The 16550-nt window shown below is 44.6% G+C and overlaps 1 protein-coding gene across 1 annotated transcript in view; it reads left to right on the top strand.

The window, feature by feature from the left end:
- The window catches only part of igf2r (insulin-like growth factor 2 receptor), a 48546-nt gene that overhangs the window by 13571 nt on the left and 18425 nt on the right, over positions 1–16550 (top strand). The window contains exons 4-24 of the mRNA XM_084560598.1: positions 2520–2618; positions 4109–4241; positions 5080–5191; positions 5693–5801; positions 5910–6069; positions 7440–7629; positions 8628–8731; positions 9011–9175; positions 9259–9396; positions 9623–9775; positions 9879–10013; positions 10197–10347; positions 10925–11093; positions 11266–11381; positions 11475–11631; positions 12909–13085; positions 13178–13276; positions 13365–13466; positions 13598–13760; positions 14658–14834; positions 14929–15075. Coding sequence (XP_084416724.1) covers positions 2520–2618; positions 4109–4241; positions 5080–5191; positions 5693–5801; positions 5910–6069; positions 7440–7629; positions 8628–8731; positions 9011–9175; positions 9259–9396; positions 9623–9775; positions 9879–10013; positions 10197–10347; positions 10925–11093; positions 11266–11381; positions 11475–11631; positions 12909–13085; positions 13178–13276; positions 13365–13466; positions 13598–13760; positions 14658–14834; positions 14929–15075 — 2956 coding nt within the window. The remainder of the gene's footprint in view (positions 1–2519; positions 2619–4108; positions 4242–5079; positions 5192–5692; positions 5802–5909; positions 6070–7439; positions 7630–8627; positions 8732–9010; positions 9176–9258; positions 9397–9622; positions 9776–9878; positions 10014–10196; positions 10348–10924; positions 11094–11265; positions 11382–11474; positions 11632–12908; positions 13086–13177; positions 13277–13364; positions 13467–13597; positions 13761–14657; positions 14835–14928; positions 15076–16550) is intronic.

Here is a 16550-nt window from a genome sequence, read left to right on the forward strand (position 1 = left end):
ACCCAAACAAACAAATCCACCGTGGTTCGCCCCGTTGATGCGGACTGAACCATGAACCAAACAAACAAATCTGTCATGATTTGCAAACACACTAAAGTCCTTACCTCTAGTGAGCTAGCTCCCCATTATTGCGCAATTTTACAGTTGGCACAGTGAGAGGATGACGTTTTAACTGCGCGTGTGCTGCTCAGCTGTGGAAACTTACTTTTTCTAATAAGTTAATTCATTCGTTCATTCATTTTCTGTAACTTCTCGTGATCTGGAGGGTCCTCGCTGGGGGGCTGGAGCCTATCCCAGCTGTCATTGGGCAAGAGGTGGGGTAGTACACCCTGGACAGGTCTCCAGTCTATCACAGGGCTAACACAGAGAGACAGACAACCATTCACACTCACACCTACAGCCAAAAATCACCAGTGAACCTAACCAGCATGTCTTTGGACGGTGGGAGGAAGCCGGAGAACCTGGAGAGAACCCACGCAGACACAGGGAGAACATGCAAACTCCATTGCTGCCCATGCATTAGAACCCAGAACCTTCTTGCTGTGAGGCATCAGTTTTCTAATACGTTAATGTGTAGAACAGTTAAAGAACAACCAGTAAAGTCTCAGGTGGACTTTGTTAAAAGCTGATCTCACACCGACACGTTGATCATGCTACAAAGGTGGAAAATAATAAACTTTACTTGTGCATAAAGTGACACCCTCAACATGGGCTCAGGCTGTGGTGCAGCGCTGCACCAGTGTTTTAGTGCCTTGTTGTTTTTCAGCTCTTATCTGGACTCGATCTGTTGTGTGAAAAGAAAAAAAAAAAAGCCGAAGCGATGGCAAGCTGTTGAAGATTAGACTCCTACCCAAACGTTTTTTTTTTTGGTTTGTTTTGTTTGTCAGTTAGAATTAAAAGTCTCTGAAAACCTAAAGTGACATTTCCACGTCTGCGTGAATGGAAAAAACCCAGAACAATGACATTTCTGCTCACTTCAGATAAGATGAGTGTGTCTGTGGTTTTCTTTTCTTTGTGAAAGGGGGGGGGCTGACATTAAGGTGCCTGCTTCCTGTCAGTGCACAGAGATGGTCGGTTTTCCTTTTTGAATTTACAGAGAATGAAGTGAAGAAATGAAAGTGGCTTTGAGAAAAAAAAAAAAAAAACAGTCTCCGAGCTCTGGAGAAAAGAAGAAGTGACGAGAGCAGTGTGTGATAAAGGTTGACCTCAGCAGAAAAACTGTTGATACTTCCAACTGTTACAGAGAGAAAGTAGTTTAGCTTCACGCTGTTTATGCCAGTATTTACTCTAAGTAGATATGTACAGACATTTGACTGTTTTAACTTTTAACTTGTCTCCTATATCAATCAGCCACAACATTATGACCACTGACAGGAGAAGTGAATAACATTTAAACCATCTGTGACAACTCAGTGTTCTGCTGGGAAACTTCTGTACCTGGCATTCATTGGTGTGGATGTTACTTAGACATGTAGCACCCACCTAGACCAGACCAGGCACCCCCACCCCATAGCAATGACACTCCTTGATGGCAGCAGCCATCCCCAGCAGGATGCAGCCACAAAAACACTTTAGGAACAAATCCAAAAAAAAACATGAAGAACAGCACAAGGTGTTGACCTGACCTCCAAATTCACTAGAACCCAAACTGATCAAGTATCTGTGGGATGATCCACAGAGGCCCCTCCCCTCAAATACCTCCCCCACTAACAACATCCTGTTACCAGACACCATAGGACACCCTCAGAAGGCCCATGTCCGTTCTCTGGTAGTCTCGAAGGTGGTCATAATGTTACGCCTGATCAGTAAACCCATAATCTTCTGTATTTTGCTGGTTGCAGTTAGTCTACTATTGAAGAAGAAGTGTCCTGGTCTCTTGTAGACAGATGTTACTCAAACATGTATTTTGTGCAGCAAACGTTTGCTTCCTTGTAAATCTGTAAAGGAGGCGTCTCTACTTTCATTTAATCTTCTTATTCTCTATATTTGTCGGTGCCTTCCAGAGATCAGAATGTGTGTCTTCATTTAGTCAGTCCAGTACCAGCAGCACGCTCAAGTAAGAGTTGCCAGAAATGAGGATTAAAATGAGACGGACACAAAGTAAAAGAAGTAGAGTGGAAGTGAAAACAACTCTTTCTCTTCTGTTGGCCAATTTTCTCCTCGAACAAGCACTGAACCGTCGACCACTCTAGGAGCAGCAGCAGCAGCAGACTGTGTAGTTGTTATTGTGCAGATAAAGTTCACTCACTTGCCAGTTCATTAGGAACACTGCTGGAAACACTGTCTTCATGCAGGTTGTGGTATTCAGCATTAGTTTGAAATGACTGAGCCGGCTGTGGTTTCATGTAGGAGGCTGTGGTTTGTCATACCATTGAAGTGTCTTGTCTTGATGTAGCTAATGATCAAAATTCACATGTCAATCTTTAGACTGTTGACATCCTGCGGATCGGTGCATGTTCATCACCTGCATCAGCACATGAAACTCTCCTTCTTACTCATGTTCCTGTTTATGTGTGCAGGGCACGCCGGAGTTCGTCGCCATGTCTCAGTGCGTGCACTACTTTGAGTGGAAGACCTACGTCGCCTGCAAGAAGGACAAATTCAAGCCACATAAAGAGGTGCGTGGTGGAGGTTGTCATGATGGGCGGCTGACTCATGTGGAGGAAAGAGTAAAAAAAACAAAAAGAAAACACCACAGCATCAGTCAGGTTGATCAGAAATGATGAGCGAGAGGAAGCAGAGAGTTGCCTTTTCCGCTCCTGTGACGACGTTCACATGTTCACATGTTGTCACGGCGATCTCGTTAATGTGACCTTAACATGGACTCGTTGAAAGAAGGTGTGAGATGAATTACAGCAACACGAAGCTGCATGCTGATGTGTTTGTCCAGATAAACAGTTACATTATAAAATCAGTCATGTATCTAGAATAAAAAAACAGGTTATTAAATAAAATCTAGATGGATAGATGAGTAGATACAGGGTGTCCCATAGGTCTGGACCCATAGGAAAAAACAATAATAGAAATCCCTATGGGTCCGGACCTATGGGACACCTTGTAGGTAGGTCAGTAGATTGATGGGTAGGTAGGTAGGTAGGTCGGTAGATGGATGGATGGTTGGTTGGTTGGTTGGTTGGTTGGTAGGTACGTAGGTACGTAGGTAGATGGGTTGGTGGGTAGGTAGGTAGGTAGGTAGGTAGATGGGTTGGTAGGTAGGTAGGTAGGTAGGTAGATGGGTTGGTAGGTAGGTAGGTAGATGGGTTGGTAGGTAGGTAGGTAGATGGGTTGGTAGGTAGGTAGGTAGGTAGGTAGGTAGATGGTTGGTAGGTAGGTAGGTAGGTAGGTAGATGGGTTGGTAGGTAGGTAGGTAGGTAGGTAGATGGGTTGGTAGGTAGGTAGGTAGGTAGGTAGATGGTTGGTTGGTAGGTAGGTAGGTAGGTAGATGGGTTGGTGGGTGGGTAGGTAGGTAGGTAGGTAGATGGGTTGGTAGGTAGGTAGATGGGTTGGTAGGTAGGCAGGTAGATGGGTTGGTAGGTAGGTAGGTAGGTAGGTAGATGGTTGGTAGGTAGGTAGGTAGGTAGGTAGATGGTTGGTTGGTAGGTAGGTAGGTAGGTAGGTAGATGGGTTGGTAGGTAGGTAGGTAGGTAGGTAGATGGTTGGTTGGTAGGTAGGTAGGTAGGTAGATGGGTTGGTGGGTGGGTAGGTAGGTAGGTAGGTAGATGGGTTGGTAGGTAGGTAGATGGGTTGGTTGGTAGGTAGGTAGGTAGGTAGGTAGATGGTTGGTACGTAGGTAGATGGTTGGTTGTTAGGTAGGTAGATGGGTAGGTAGGTGGGTAGGTAGGTAGATGGGTTGGTAGGTAGGTAGGTAGGTACGTAGGTAGATGGTGGGTTGGTGGGTAGGTAGATGGGTGGGTAGGTAGCTAGGTAGGTAGCTAGGTAGGTAGCTAGGTAGATTCGTAGGTAGATGGGTTGGTAGGATGGTTGGTTGGTGGGTTGGTAAGATAGTAAGTAAGTCTTATATTCTGAGACTTTAAAGGACGTCCTGCCTCAAACTCCCACTAAATAACGTATAAATACGCCCCTGGTATTAACCGACCTCTTTGTCCAGGTGCCGTGCTTCGCTTTCGACTCGGACGGTAAGAAGCACGACCTGAACCCTCTGATCAACGTGAAGGACGGCTACCAGGTGGACGACGGTGACAACACCACCGACTTCTACATCAACATCTGCCGCAGCCTCAGTGAGTATCTGAGGGTGGATGTAATGTCTGTGTGGATTTATTAATACTTACTAAGTTCACTACATCGTGAGAAAAGGATAAAAGGGATGTAAAAGTAAGACTCGTGGGAAAACAGACAGAAGAGGAAATGAAAGCAAAGATGTGCCTGATTATTAATTATAAATCCCTGACTGTGTGTTTTATATGTTGTTACACGCCTTGACGTCTCAGCGCAGCATCGCAAAAAAAACGTCTTTATGTCCTCTGTGCCGAATATTCTTAATCACCCCTCTGATAAAGAAGTATTCATTTTAGTAAATGAACCAGGAAGTAGTCATCTCTTGAAACCGCAGTAGCTTCTTCAGGTCTGAATGACTGGTGGAGAGTTTGGGTTTTCATCTGGAACATGTGTGGGTGGTTGCCCACCAGAAACTCACAACGTCTCGGCCAGAAAGTCCTCCAGACTCGAGGTGTGAATGGGGACAGAGGTTACTGTGTTGTAAGTCACTTCACACCCCGGAGTCTGGAGGGTTTCTGGCCGCAGAAGTAGAAGAAGAAGAAGAAGAGATTATACCATGACCTGTACGTCTGACAGTCTTCACACACATACAGCTTCTTATTTACCCGTGTGACTGTGAAATTAAAATTTAATTTAAATTAAAATACCAACTGTTTCTGCCTTCTCCTGTGAGAAGTATCAGCCTGTTGAGCTGCTCTCTAGTTTTATCTTGTTTACTGTTTGCGTGTAACAGATAGAATGAACAGTAAGCTGCAGAATCTACTGATAATTCTCTCCACTACGAGTGAGTCCTTTCAAATTAACCCCATGTCCTCCTCCTTCTTCTTTCCTCCCTCTCAGACCTACCGGACAAATCGTGTCCAGAGGGCTCTGCAGCTTGTCTCGTCACCAGTCAGGGCTCCTACGGCATGGGCTTCCTCGACGAACAGCTGGAGCTGGTGTCCAGCGACAGGTAAAATCACCGCTGCCATGTTTTTACCTGTTTGGAAGACTTTTAATCTAATGTGACAAGAAGGTTCTGGGTTCTAATCCATCATGGCCGACTGGTTCCTTTCTGTGTGGAGTTTGCATGTTCTCCCTGTGTCTGCGTGGGTTCTCTCCAGGTTCTCCAGCTTCCTCCCACCGTCCAAAGACTTGCTGGTTAGGTTCATTGGTGATTCTAAATTGGCCGTAGGTGTGAGTGTGAATGAAAGAAAAACTGTTAATGTAGGTAAATTGAAAGTCTGGCCGCGCGTTAGGAGTTGGAAAAGCAGATCTGGGACGGAAAGAGAATCACTTCTGCATCCAAGTCCGTGAGCATCTAAACCAAGAACCCCAAGCAGCTGACTCGGCTTCCTGCTGCTGTGTGCACGGATAGAGGAGTTAAAGGCAAAGAATTAATAAAGGATGACAACAAACTGAATACATTTACTCAACGAGTCGTCTTTTCTTTCTCGTCTCCTGTCCTCTCCAGTCTGAGGTTACAGTATAAAGTAAACGCCGACACGCCTCCACCGGAGATCTGTAATGGACACCACCCCGCTGTCACCATCACTTTCACCTGTCCATCAAGCAGACATTCGGTAGGTCACATGGAGATTAGTTGATCTGATGTTTTTTCTGGTTGGTTTTCAAACATCGTAGCTAATTCCTTCTTATTTTTTATTTTTCCTTTCCTCGTGGTCTCACAGGGCAGCGTTCCTAAGATGATCGCCGAGTTGAACTGTCGCTACGAGGTGGAGTGGGTGACGGAGTACGCCTGCCACAGAGACTACCTGGAGAGCCACACCTGCAAACTGACCAGCGAACAGCACGACATCTCCATCGACCTAACGCCTCTCACTCTGACCTGTAAGCCCACCACCACCACCACCACCACCACACATACCTCTTTATTTATGTTTCACATTTAACGAAACAAAAACGTGATAACATACCCCACAGCTTTAAAGGCAGTGGAATCCAACTGTGGACACAACGCTGACACAGAACCTTTGCAATAGTTGCAAAAACTTTAAATAGCTGCTTATTTACACATCAGACACTTAAATATCTCTTTTTTTCAGTTGCTAAATGCTTCACTATGTTCACCAGCGAGTCACTAACTCCTCTATATCACCTCTATATTTCCACAGGGCTTTAACATGATGCTTTATTATGATGAAAATGTTAATTATAGCTGTTTTAATGTGAATTCTTCCTCACTCGTAGTGAAATAAGTGTTCTAGGAATAAAGCAAACAATCTCAGCTGGTCTTAGTTTGTCTAATTTAGAGACTTGTCTGCAGGGAGACGAGAGTGCCGGCGGTGTAAATCCTTAAAAAGCATTCCTCAAACTGGTTTTTTTTACCAGCAGCATAAAATAGGAATGAAGAAACTGGAAGGATCAGCTGCTACGATTATTACATAGATGTGGTTTAAATTTAAAGCTTAAACGTAACTTGTGGTCTGCAGTTGTACAGCTCTCGTGCTCGCCATCCACAGCTTCATATTTAAGTTGCTGCTATGTTTATACCAGCGAGAGGAAGTGACTTCATGAGTAGACTGTCGTGACCTTCCTGCTTTTTGCTGAGTCATTGTTAGAAATGGAAAAAAATCTATTTACAGTCCACGTGGCCTGTCTGAGTGTGTGTCATGATGTGAGTGCAAGTTCATTCATATTCTGTAACTGCTTGACCTATGAAGGGCCGTGGAGGAGGGAGGGGGGCTGGAGCCTATCCCAGCTGTCATTTAGGGCGAGAGGCGGGGTACACCCTGGACAGGTCTCCAGTCTATCACAGGGCTAACACAGAGAGACAGACAACCATTCACACTCACACCTACGGCCAATTTAGAACCTAATGAGCCTAATTGAATTCTTTCATTCAATTACTTCATTCCTAATTGAAGATAGCTAGCCGCTTCCAGGCTAAGCTAAGCTAACGGTCACTTAATTCTAGCATCGTATTTAACAAAACAAGCTCGAGTGTCACTGTGAAAAGCATCCACCGAAATAAGACTTAAAGCCAGTCACTGGCCTTCTGTTTGAAGTTGAAGAGACCAGGATAGATTAATCAGAAAGTAAATATCAACCACAGATTTATTTACTTTTTGTTCTTGATATAAACGTTGTTGTATCTGAGTGCTGCTGTAATCTGTAACTCTATAAAACTACGACAGTGTTGACTGTCAACTACGCAGCTAACAGACCTAATAACTCAATGGGCCCTGTTGTGCTTGTAGCTTCAGACCATCCCTACTACGCTCACTCTGGGTCCAGCGAGGGGCCCGACAGCTACATCTACTACCTGAACGTCTGCGGAAAGATCCCCACGTCCGAGTGCGGCGAGGAGGAGTTCCTGTCGTCCTGCCAGGTGAAGAAGACTGGAGACATGCACAAGGTGGCGGGAAAATACCAGAACCAGACTTTAAGGTAATGCTTGGGTGTGAGGCGTAACATTATGACCACCTTCCTAATATTGTGTAGGTCTCCCTTGTGGTGACTCATCAGAGAATGGACATGGGCCTTCTGAGGGTGTCCTGTGGTGTCTGGTAACAGGATGTTGTTAGTGGGGAGGGGGCTTTGAGGGGAGGGGCCTCTGAGGATCATCCCACAGATACTTGATTAGTTTGGGATCTCGTCAATTTGAAGGCCAGGTCAACACCTTCTATAGCGTCAAATAACTAAAACGAAACTTATCCAAAAGTAAAATTGACACTTGAAGATTCATCAGTATTATACTAACTACATAAAATGACTGAAACCATCCTTGAAAAAACTTATGTGACGTGTATTTTAGTGTTTTAGTTTAACCCCAGCCCCGCCCACTAACAGGTAGGGGGTGGAGCTTATGACCTATACTGCAGCCAGCCACCAGGGGGAGCTCTACTTGCTTTGGCTTCACTTTAAAGGAGCTGTTCCTCCGTCCTTCTTTATACAGTCTGTGCTCTAAATAAATGGGTCAGTGCAACATTTTCACAAGACTTCTCCTCAACATTCGACCTAATGCCGCTGATGAAAGTCCACAACAGTCACATGAAGGATTTATAATCTGGGCAAACTTCAAACTGTAAATTCTCACACAGACTGAAGAGCTGTGAATCGGCTTTAAGGTCCGTCTTCCACTGCCTGATACCTGAACCTCTACCAGCTTAATGTTTAATTTAGCAGGATGAGTTTTTATTTAAACTCTTACACGTCTGCGCTGCGGCGAGTTACTTAATCAACCTCTTTGTTGGCGAGGCTTCGAGACAAGCCGCACACTAAACACTCCCACTAAGTCAACATGGATCAGCCACCATTTTCACAAAGGATATTGTGTCATATAACATGCTCACTGGTAAATCTTCTAATAATGGAGCTGAAAAACATTTAAATTTAATATCTGATTACTGATTAAACACCTTTTTCTTTTTTTTTTTCCCCCCCAGGTACTCGGACGGAGACCTGACTCTGATTTACCCCAACGGAGACTCATGCTCCTCCGGCTTCCAGAGAATGACCATGATCAACTTTCAGTGCAACAAGACCGCCTGTGAGTCTCATCCAGCAGTAACACGTTTGTCTCTGCTTTAATTTACAGTTTTGTTTCCACACAGTGTTGAGGATTTTTAAATCCTTCACACTGGCGCCACCTGGTGGTCGGATACAGAATCAGTTCTCAGATTATTGTTGCACATGGTAAAACAAAAAAGATAATTTAAGGGAAATATTCATTAGAGACGGTAAAATAAATGTCACAGTGCTCATATCTCAGATACCACCGTCTGTTCCATGTATTAAAACGTTAATCTTCCTCTTTATTTTCTTTCAGCTGACAACGGGCGAGGGAATCCCGTGTTTGCGGGGGAGACGGACTGCACCTATTACTTTAACTGGGAGACGTCCTTCGCCTGCGTCAAAGAGAAGGAGGACCTGCTGTGTCGGGTCAGAGACGGCAACAAGCACTACGACCTCTCGCCCCTCACAAGAGCCCCCGGTGAGTGTAACGGCGCTTATTCACTTGAGCACAGTAAGGACATCTCTGGTCTGTCTTTGCTAAACTTGACTTTTCCTGTTCAGGCGTCGGCGACAACTGGGAGGCGGTGGACGCTGTTTCTGAGAAGTCGGACGCGCGTTACTACCTGAACGTCTGCCACAAAGTCATCCAGACTGGAGGAGCTGAGGGCTGCCCGGTGGACGCCTCCATCTGTGCCGTGGGTAAGAATACACCCTCAGAAGGCCCATGTCCATTCTCTGATGAGTCACCACAAGGGAGACCTGCACAATATTAAGAAGGTGGTCATAATGTTATGTCTAAAAGACCGTTTCCTTCAGGGGTATATGAACAAGGCTCTAGTGAAGGTGTAACATTGATTTTTTTTTGCCTTTTTCTTCTGCTTTATTGTAAACTGTGTAGTTCATTGATCGTCTGTCTCTGATCCAGATAAGAATCACAGAGCCATCAGCCTCGGCAGCTTCCTCTCATCTCCCCAGAAGACCAAAATAGGAAACGACATCAGGCTCATTTACACGGACGGAAGCGCCTGCGGCCCGAAAAAGAGAATCCAAACCATCGTGACCCTCAAATGTAAACCAGGTGGGGCGGACGTCGCCGTTAGATCCGCTTGTTTGTGACGTTTTCCAGATGTCGTGACCGCTCTCATCTCCTTTCCTCTTTCGCCGTCGCTTTGTCGCCGCAGGAGACCTGGAGAGCGCCCCCGTCCTCCGCAGCGTGTCTGATCGGTGTGTTTATGAGATGGAGTGGTACACGGCTGCAGCCTGCGTCCTCTCCAAGACCCAAGGAGACAGCTGCAAGGTGGAGGACCGTCAGGCTGGTACGACGCACACATCTGATCACTGGTGGTTTCTGGCTAATAAAGTGTACAAGTAGAAAACTCGTCAGGAGATCCATCTTCTTGAGACAACACATGGAAATGACTTCATTCACTCTGATGAGAGCTCTCTCTCTCTCTCTCTCTCTCTTTCTCTCTCTCTCTCTCTTTCTCTTTGCTCCACAGGTTTCTCTTTCAACTTGTCGTCACTCCAAAAACCTGACAACGGCTTCTACAACCTGACCAAGGACAAGTACGAGTACTACATCAACGTCTGTGGTCCGGTGCGAGCGGCCACGTGTCCCGAGAACGCCGGAGCGTGCCAGGTGGAAAAGAGGTGAGAGGCAGCCGTGGACGAAGCCGTACGCTGTTCAACATGCATCTTCTGGGACAATCCACTAAATCCTTTTACAGAAATAACAAGCTGTAAATGTGTGCCAGGTTTTATATAATAATAATAATAATAATAATAGTAGAAGAAGAAGAAGCAGTCTTTTTGAATATTAACCTCAAACCTAACAGATGCTTTGGAAAACGACCAAAAGGAGACGTCAGTAAAGCCCAAGTTGATCTGATGGCTCATTTAATTGTGTAGTTTTTATCATGGATGTAAGAGACAGACACATCAGCTGATCAGGAACCTTCAAAGTTGAACTAATCTGAACTTTGAGTTCCGTTTAGTACAAACACAGAGTTTCCCTCAAACATTTACCGCACCGTCACCGACTTTGGTTCCTGCCGCCAAATCCACCGTGCTGGTTTGGAACGATGGGTGAATCCAGACGGAAATCGTTTTAACCTCTGCTTGTCTCACGTGGAGACGTTGGGCGTGGTTGCTGTGAAGAGTTGAACAACGAACAAATGGCCTTCAGACCGTCATGATCACATTTCTATTTCTTGTCTTTCCTCTTCAGCTCTTGGAGTCTCGGGCAAGCGAACTCCCGCCTGTCCTACTACGACGGCCTGATCCAGCTGACCTACACCGACGGCTCCCAGTACAACAACAAAGAGCACACCCTCAGATCCACCGTCATCTCCTTCCTCTGCGACCCCCAGGCTGGACCTGGGAAACCTGAATTCCAGGTAGACTCCTCTCTTCTCATTCATTGGTGATTCTAAATTGGTCGTAGGTGTGAATGTCTCTCTGTGTTAGCCCTGAGATAAACTGGAGACCTGTCCAGGGTCCAGTCCCCCCATGAATGAAATGGCTCCTTGTTGTTGATGTGCTCTTTATGCTCTTCTTGTGGACATCCAGCTTGAAGACAACTACACGTATAACTTCCGCTGGTATACGTCCTACGCCTGTCCCGAACGGCCTCATGAGTGTCTGGTGACGGATCCCAACACCCTGGAGCAGTACGACCTGTCCAGGTAAACGTACGGCGACGTGTGCCGACGTCTGTAACGCATGAAATAAATGGTTACGTGGACATGAAACGACATATTTTCTTGCTCCGCCTGCAGCCTGTCCCGCACCACCTCCAGTCCGAACTGGCAGGCCATGGATTTGTCCGACACCTCGAACCGGAAGAAGTACTACATCAACATCTGTCGGCCCATCAACCCAATACAAGGCTGCGACCGCGACGCGTCCGTCTGCCAGATGAAATACGTATCTGAGGTTTGTAGTAGCTACGCATCTAAATAGTTGGGCAGTAGTTGCAGAGAGTAGGCGCAGGGCTCGACAGTGCGAGCACCTCGTCGCAAATGCTAGTAAAAAATAGTTCAGTGCGAATTGTGAAATGCAATTAGTAGCACGTGTGCGACTACCGAATTTTACCGTTCAATAAATGTTTTATGATGTGTTGCTGACGTTTTTGAGGTTGTGGCCGGTTGTGCACTTGAATGCAGCCTCAGCTGATTTACACGTAGTGAGCGTGCTTGCCGACGTGCTGCGGAAGGCGGTTAAAGGCAGAGGGAGTTTATGGCAGGGGTGCTCATCGCGATCTACCGGTAGATCTCGAAGGTAGTGCGGGTAGATCGCGTGCCATTGAATTTTAGTCTAAAACATTCATCCCTTGCAGCTCCAAAACAAACAGCAAGACACGTTCATCTTTATTAATTTTTACTTTATATTTGCAACATACCCTCAGTGGCATAAATCCACAGCCACGCACAACTTCAACAACAATCAACAATCAAGACTACCGTCTTTCTTAAAGAGACAGCGCTATTTTTCTAAAGGTGCAGTGCACCAATTTTTCAAAGATGGATAGGGCTTTTAACACTGTAGCAACAATTAATATGACAATTAATGTGAAAGTACAGGTTTAATGCTGACTGGCAGAAAACATTCCTGTGGCTCCTGTACGAAAACGAAATAATGTAAGTAGCCTACTGCAAAGCTCAGAAGCAGCTGGAAAGTCCGTTTATGTCACAGGCAACGCGAACTTCAAACGAGATAATTTAGTGAAACACAGTAAATCGCATAGGCATTGTGAACCCTGCCTGTTGTATGAATGTTCTATGTTATAACACAGGCCAAATAAGTTCAAGTCTGTTGTCAGTACTTGTTACAGTATTATTCTCTGCACTTTTTGGAGAATTTTAGTTGCTGTTTTGATACTGTCTCAGTTGCACTGTGCACATTTGCACCAATAAATAACTGACAATACATGAGTTGTTACAGTATTATTCTCTCTGCACTCTTTAGAGAATATAACTAAAACTTAAAAAGCTATGAATTTAATTGTTTTGCTTATAAATGCCTCCTCGTTGACCTCATATCACTTTATTAAAGAAAAACACATTATTTGGTAACTTTTCATCGTGCCACTAAAATTATTTGTGTGCTACTAGATTTTTCAACTTAGTAGCACACGTGCTACTTGGGAAAATGCTAAGCGTCAAGCCCTGAGTAGGCGGTCTCTGATGTTTAGGAGAACTTTCTGTCCTCAGGGCACTCTGAAGGAAGTGGTGTCGGTCAGTAACATGGGCGTCTCCAAGCGAGGGCCGATCATCGAGGGACGGGACCGGCTCCTGCTGCAGTTCACAGACGGATCTACCTGCGTGTCAGACGGCCTGAAGCTGTCGTACTCGACACACATTCACCTGGTCTGCTCCAGAGGAACTGTGGTAAGTACGGACAAAAGAAAAAAGAAAGAATGGACTCTTGTTATTAAAGCTGAACTTGATCCGTGTGTCTGAAATCTGTTTTTGCTCGGCAGTCGACATCGCCTCGATTCCTGACGTACGAGAACTGCACGGCCACCTTCATGTGGGAGACCAGCGCAGCCTGCGCCATCAAGACCACCAACAAGAACAATGTGAGTTCACCTGCGTAGAGTTTACACATTAAAAACCCTTTAGCCTCTTAACTGGTTATAAAATCCCCCCAAAAAATTGTTGTTTCAGACCTGTGCCATCGTGGACCCCAACACTGGCTTTGAGTACAACCTTCAGCTTCTGGCTTCTAAGACTGGATACAAGACGACGGCCAATGGCAAAGACTTCCTGGTAGGACGGACACATCCATCACGTCACATCAGCTTTGTACAAAATGAACGGTTATGCTTCGAGTGTTTGAGTTAAATTTTTAAGCTTTTAAGTACAAAGGATGATTAAATGATGATGTACGCTCCCTGCAGGTGAATATCTGCTCAGATGCGCCACAGTGTGGTGAGGGTATGTCTGGCTGTGAGCTGGAGAACGGGCGACCGACCAGCCTGGTGGGGGTGGAGAGGACCCTCCAGTACTCCACCGATGGCATCCTCAAACTAACCTATAAGGGCCCTCTGGACGTTCCCACAGGTACTGGAAACACAACGATCTGTTTTAACACTCTAATATTTCATTGGACCTCCTTTAGCTTTGATTACAGCACACATTCTCTGTGACATTGTTCCAATAAGCTTCTCCAATGTCACCAGATTTATTTCCATCCAGTATTGCATTCATTTTTCACCAAGATCTTGTATTGATGATGGGAGAGTCTGACCACTGCACAAAGCCTTCTCCAGCACATCCCAAAGATTCTCAATGGGGTTAAGGTCTGGACTCTGTGGTGGCCAATCCATGTGTGAATATGACGCCTCATGCTCCCTGAACCACTCTTTCACAATCTGAGCCCCATGAATCCTGGCATTGTCGTCTTGGAATATGCCCATGAACATCAGGGAAGAACAAATCCATTGATGGAATAACCTGGTCATTCAGTATATTCAGGTAGTCAGCTGACCTCATTCTTTGGGCAACATAATGTTGCTGAACCTAGACCTGAGCAACTGCAGCAACCCCAGATCATAGCACTGGCAACACAGGCTTGTACAGTAGACACTAGGCATGATGGGTGCATCACTTCATCTGCCTCTCTTGTTACCCTGATGCCCCCATCAGTCTGGAACAGGGTAAATCTAGACTCATCAGACCACATGACCTTCTTCCATTGCTCCAGAGTCCAATCTTTATGCTCCCTAGCAAACTGAAGCCTTTTTTTCCAGTTATCCTCACTGATTAGTGGTTTTCTTAAGGCTACACAGCTGTTCAGCCCCAATCCCTTGAGTTCTCTTCACATTGTACGTGTGGAAATGCTCTTACTTTCTCTATTAAACATAGGCCAGGCAGTGTATGTATTTATATTAGATACAGGTGGAAGGTCTTATAGGTTACGTGTGTGATTATGATGTTGTTGACTCTTTGTTGTTTCAGGAACTCGCGTCACCTTCATCATTAATTTTGTGTGCGATCCAAACTCTCACCCTGGTTCCCTGAAGCTGGTGCGAGAGGACATGGGCACGTCGTCCGACGGCGTGGTCCACAACGCCGTCTTTGAGTTCTCCACCGCTCTGGTGTGCATACCTGCTCCAGTCGACTGCAGGATCAGCGGTACGTTTTTTTAATCCACGAGTCGGCGAACACGAGTCGGATGAAACATACCAGTTTAACTCTTACACGCCCTCCTCTCCCCTAACCCCCCCAGACGACCACGGTAACTTGTACGACCTGAGCCGCCTGATGCGGTCTGCGGACGACAGCCCTTGGATCCCCATAGACCCCAGCGTGGTCACGTCACGGAGGTTTTACATCAACGTGTGCAGACCCCTCCCGACCCTGAAGGATTGTCCAGGTCAGGAAATGAGGTTTAGACAAACACACAGGGTTATGATGTAAAAATAAGTAGAATATGTCATCAACTAATTCATTAATATTTGATTTAATTAAAGTTTATCCAGCTTTAAATGGAAGTGCATCATGTGTATATGGTTATATGCTGTTATTTGTATTGTGTCATCATTGAACTAAGTCACTGTGACTTTTTTTAAATTATTTTTTCATATTTGATGGTTAATTAAATATTTTCTGAGTTGAACCGTTGGTCGGCTAAGGCAATAAATTCTAGAAAATCTGCAGATTAGTCTTTAGCTGCAGCCACATGAAACCTTCATTTACTGCTTCACTGATCATCAGTTTAACATTTTATATGGAGGTTTGCATTAATACTGCAGATTAAATATATGAAACATGCTTGTTTTTCATCTACCAAGATAATTCTTCTCATCATGAGGTGGTTTTTGTGTTTTGTTCTTAATAACATGTTATAACTTGCTATTGAGAAGTCTTTAAAACTTAAAAAATACCTTAAAACTGTGACTAAACTCAACTCAAAAAGCTCAGCTATACCCAACGATCATTTATTGTTTCAACTTGATTCTATTAGAGTTGCTGGGTCACATTTACTCACATTGCCCAGTTAAGATCAGTTTAACTATGTTCACATCAGTTGAGGCCACCAATGTTTTTGTTTCTGCTTAGATTTCTCATCTTGACGACTAACGGTTAGTTTTAAAGTTCTTGTTAACTTCAGACAGACTCAACTCACATCTTGTCCGTTCAGAAATTTGACATTTATTTTATTTAGGCCGCTTAGAGAGGAGGACATTAAAGTTTGATCCACCTAAAACAACCACTTTGAAATTAATTTTAACCACATAAAAAGTTAAACTGATCATCAGTGAAGCAGTAAATGAAGGTTTCATGTGTAGACAGCTGCAGCTAAAGACTAATCTGCACATTTTCTTGAGTTTATCGCTTTAGCCGACCAACGGTTCAACTCAGAAAATATTTAATTTACCGTCAAATATGAAAAGAGCAACTGAAAACTAATAATATTGACATGATGGAACCTGAAAAAAATCACTGTGACTTAGTTGAACGATGACATAATATAAATAACAGCATATAACCATCATGTTATAGTTCTATCTATGATTGCAGCCTCTATATTTCCCAGTATTCAAATCATATCACCCTTCCTCCTCCTCCTCCTCCTCCTCCTCCTCTATTACTTTCAACTTATATTTAAATGAACATTAACCACATGGTCAAAACTCACAAGAAGTCAAGACAATGGATTACTCTTTTGTTTAGAAAACGTATTAAACTGAGTTCAGTATCAAAAACGTTCCCTGACGATTGGAGCTAAAGAGAAGAAACTCTTAAATGTTTGACATTGTGGTTAAGTTGAAGCTTCAAGTAAGAACTGCCACAGCTACCACAGCTAAAGTCACATTTATAGCTGTTTACTAAACTGTCCTGTTCATA

Source organism: Chelon labrosus (genome assembly GCF_963514085.1).
Source record: "Chelon labrosus genome assembly, chromosome: 14".
Lineage (NCBI taxonomy): Eukaryota > Metazoa > Chordata > Actinopteri > Mugiliformes > Mugilidae > Chelon > Chelon labrosus.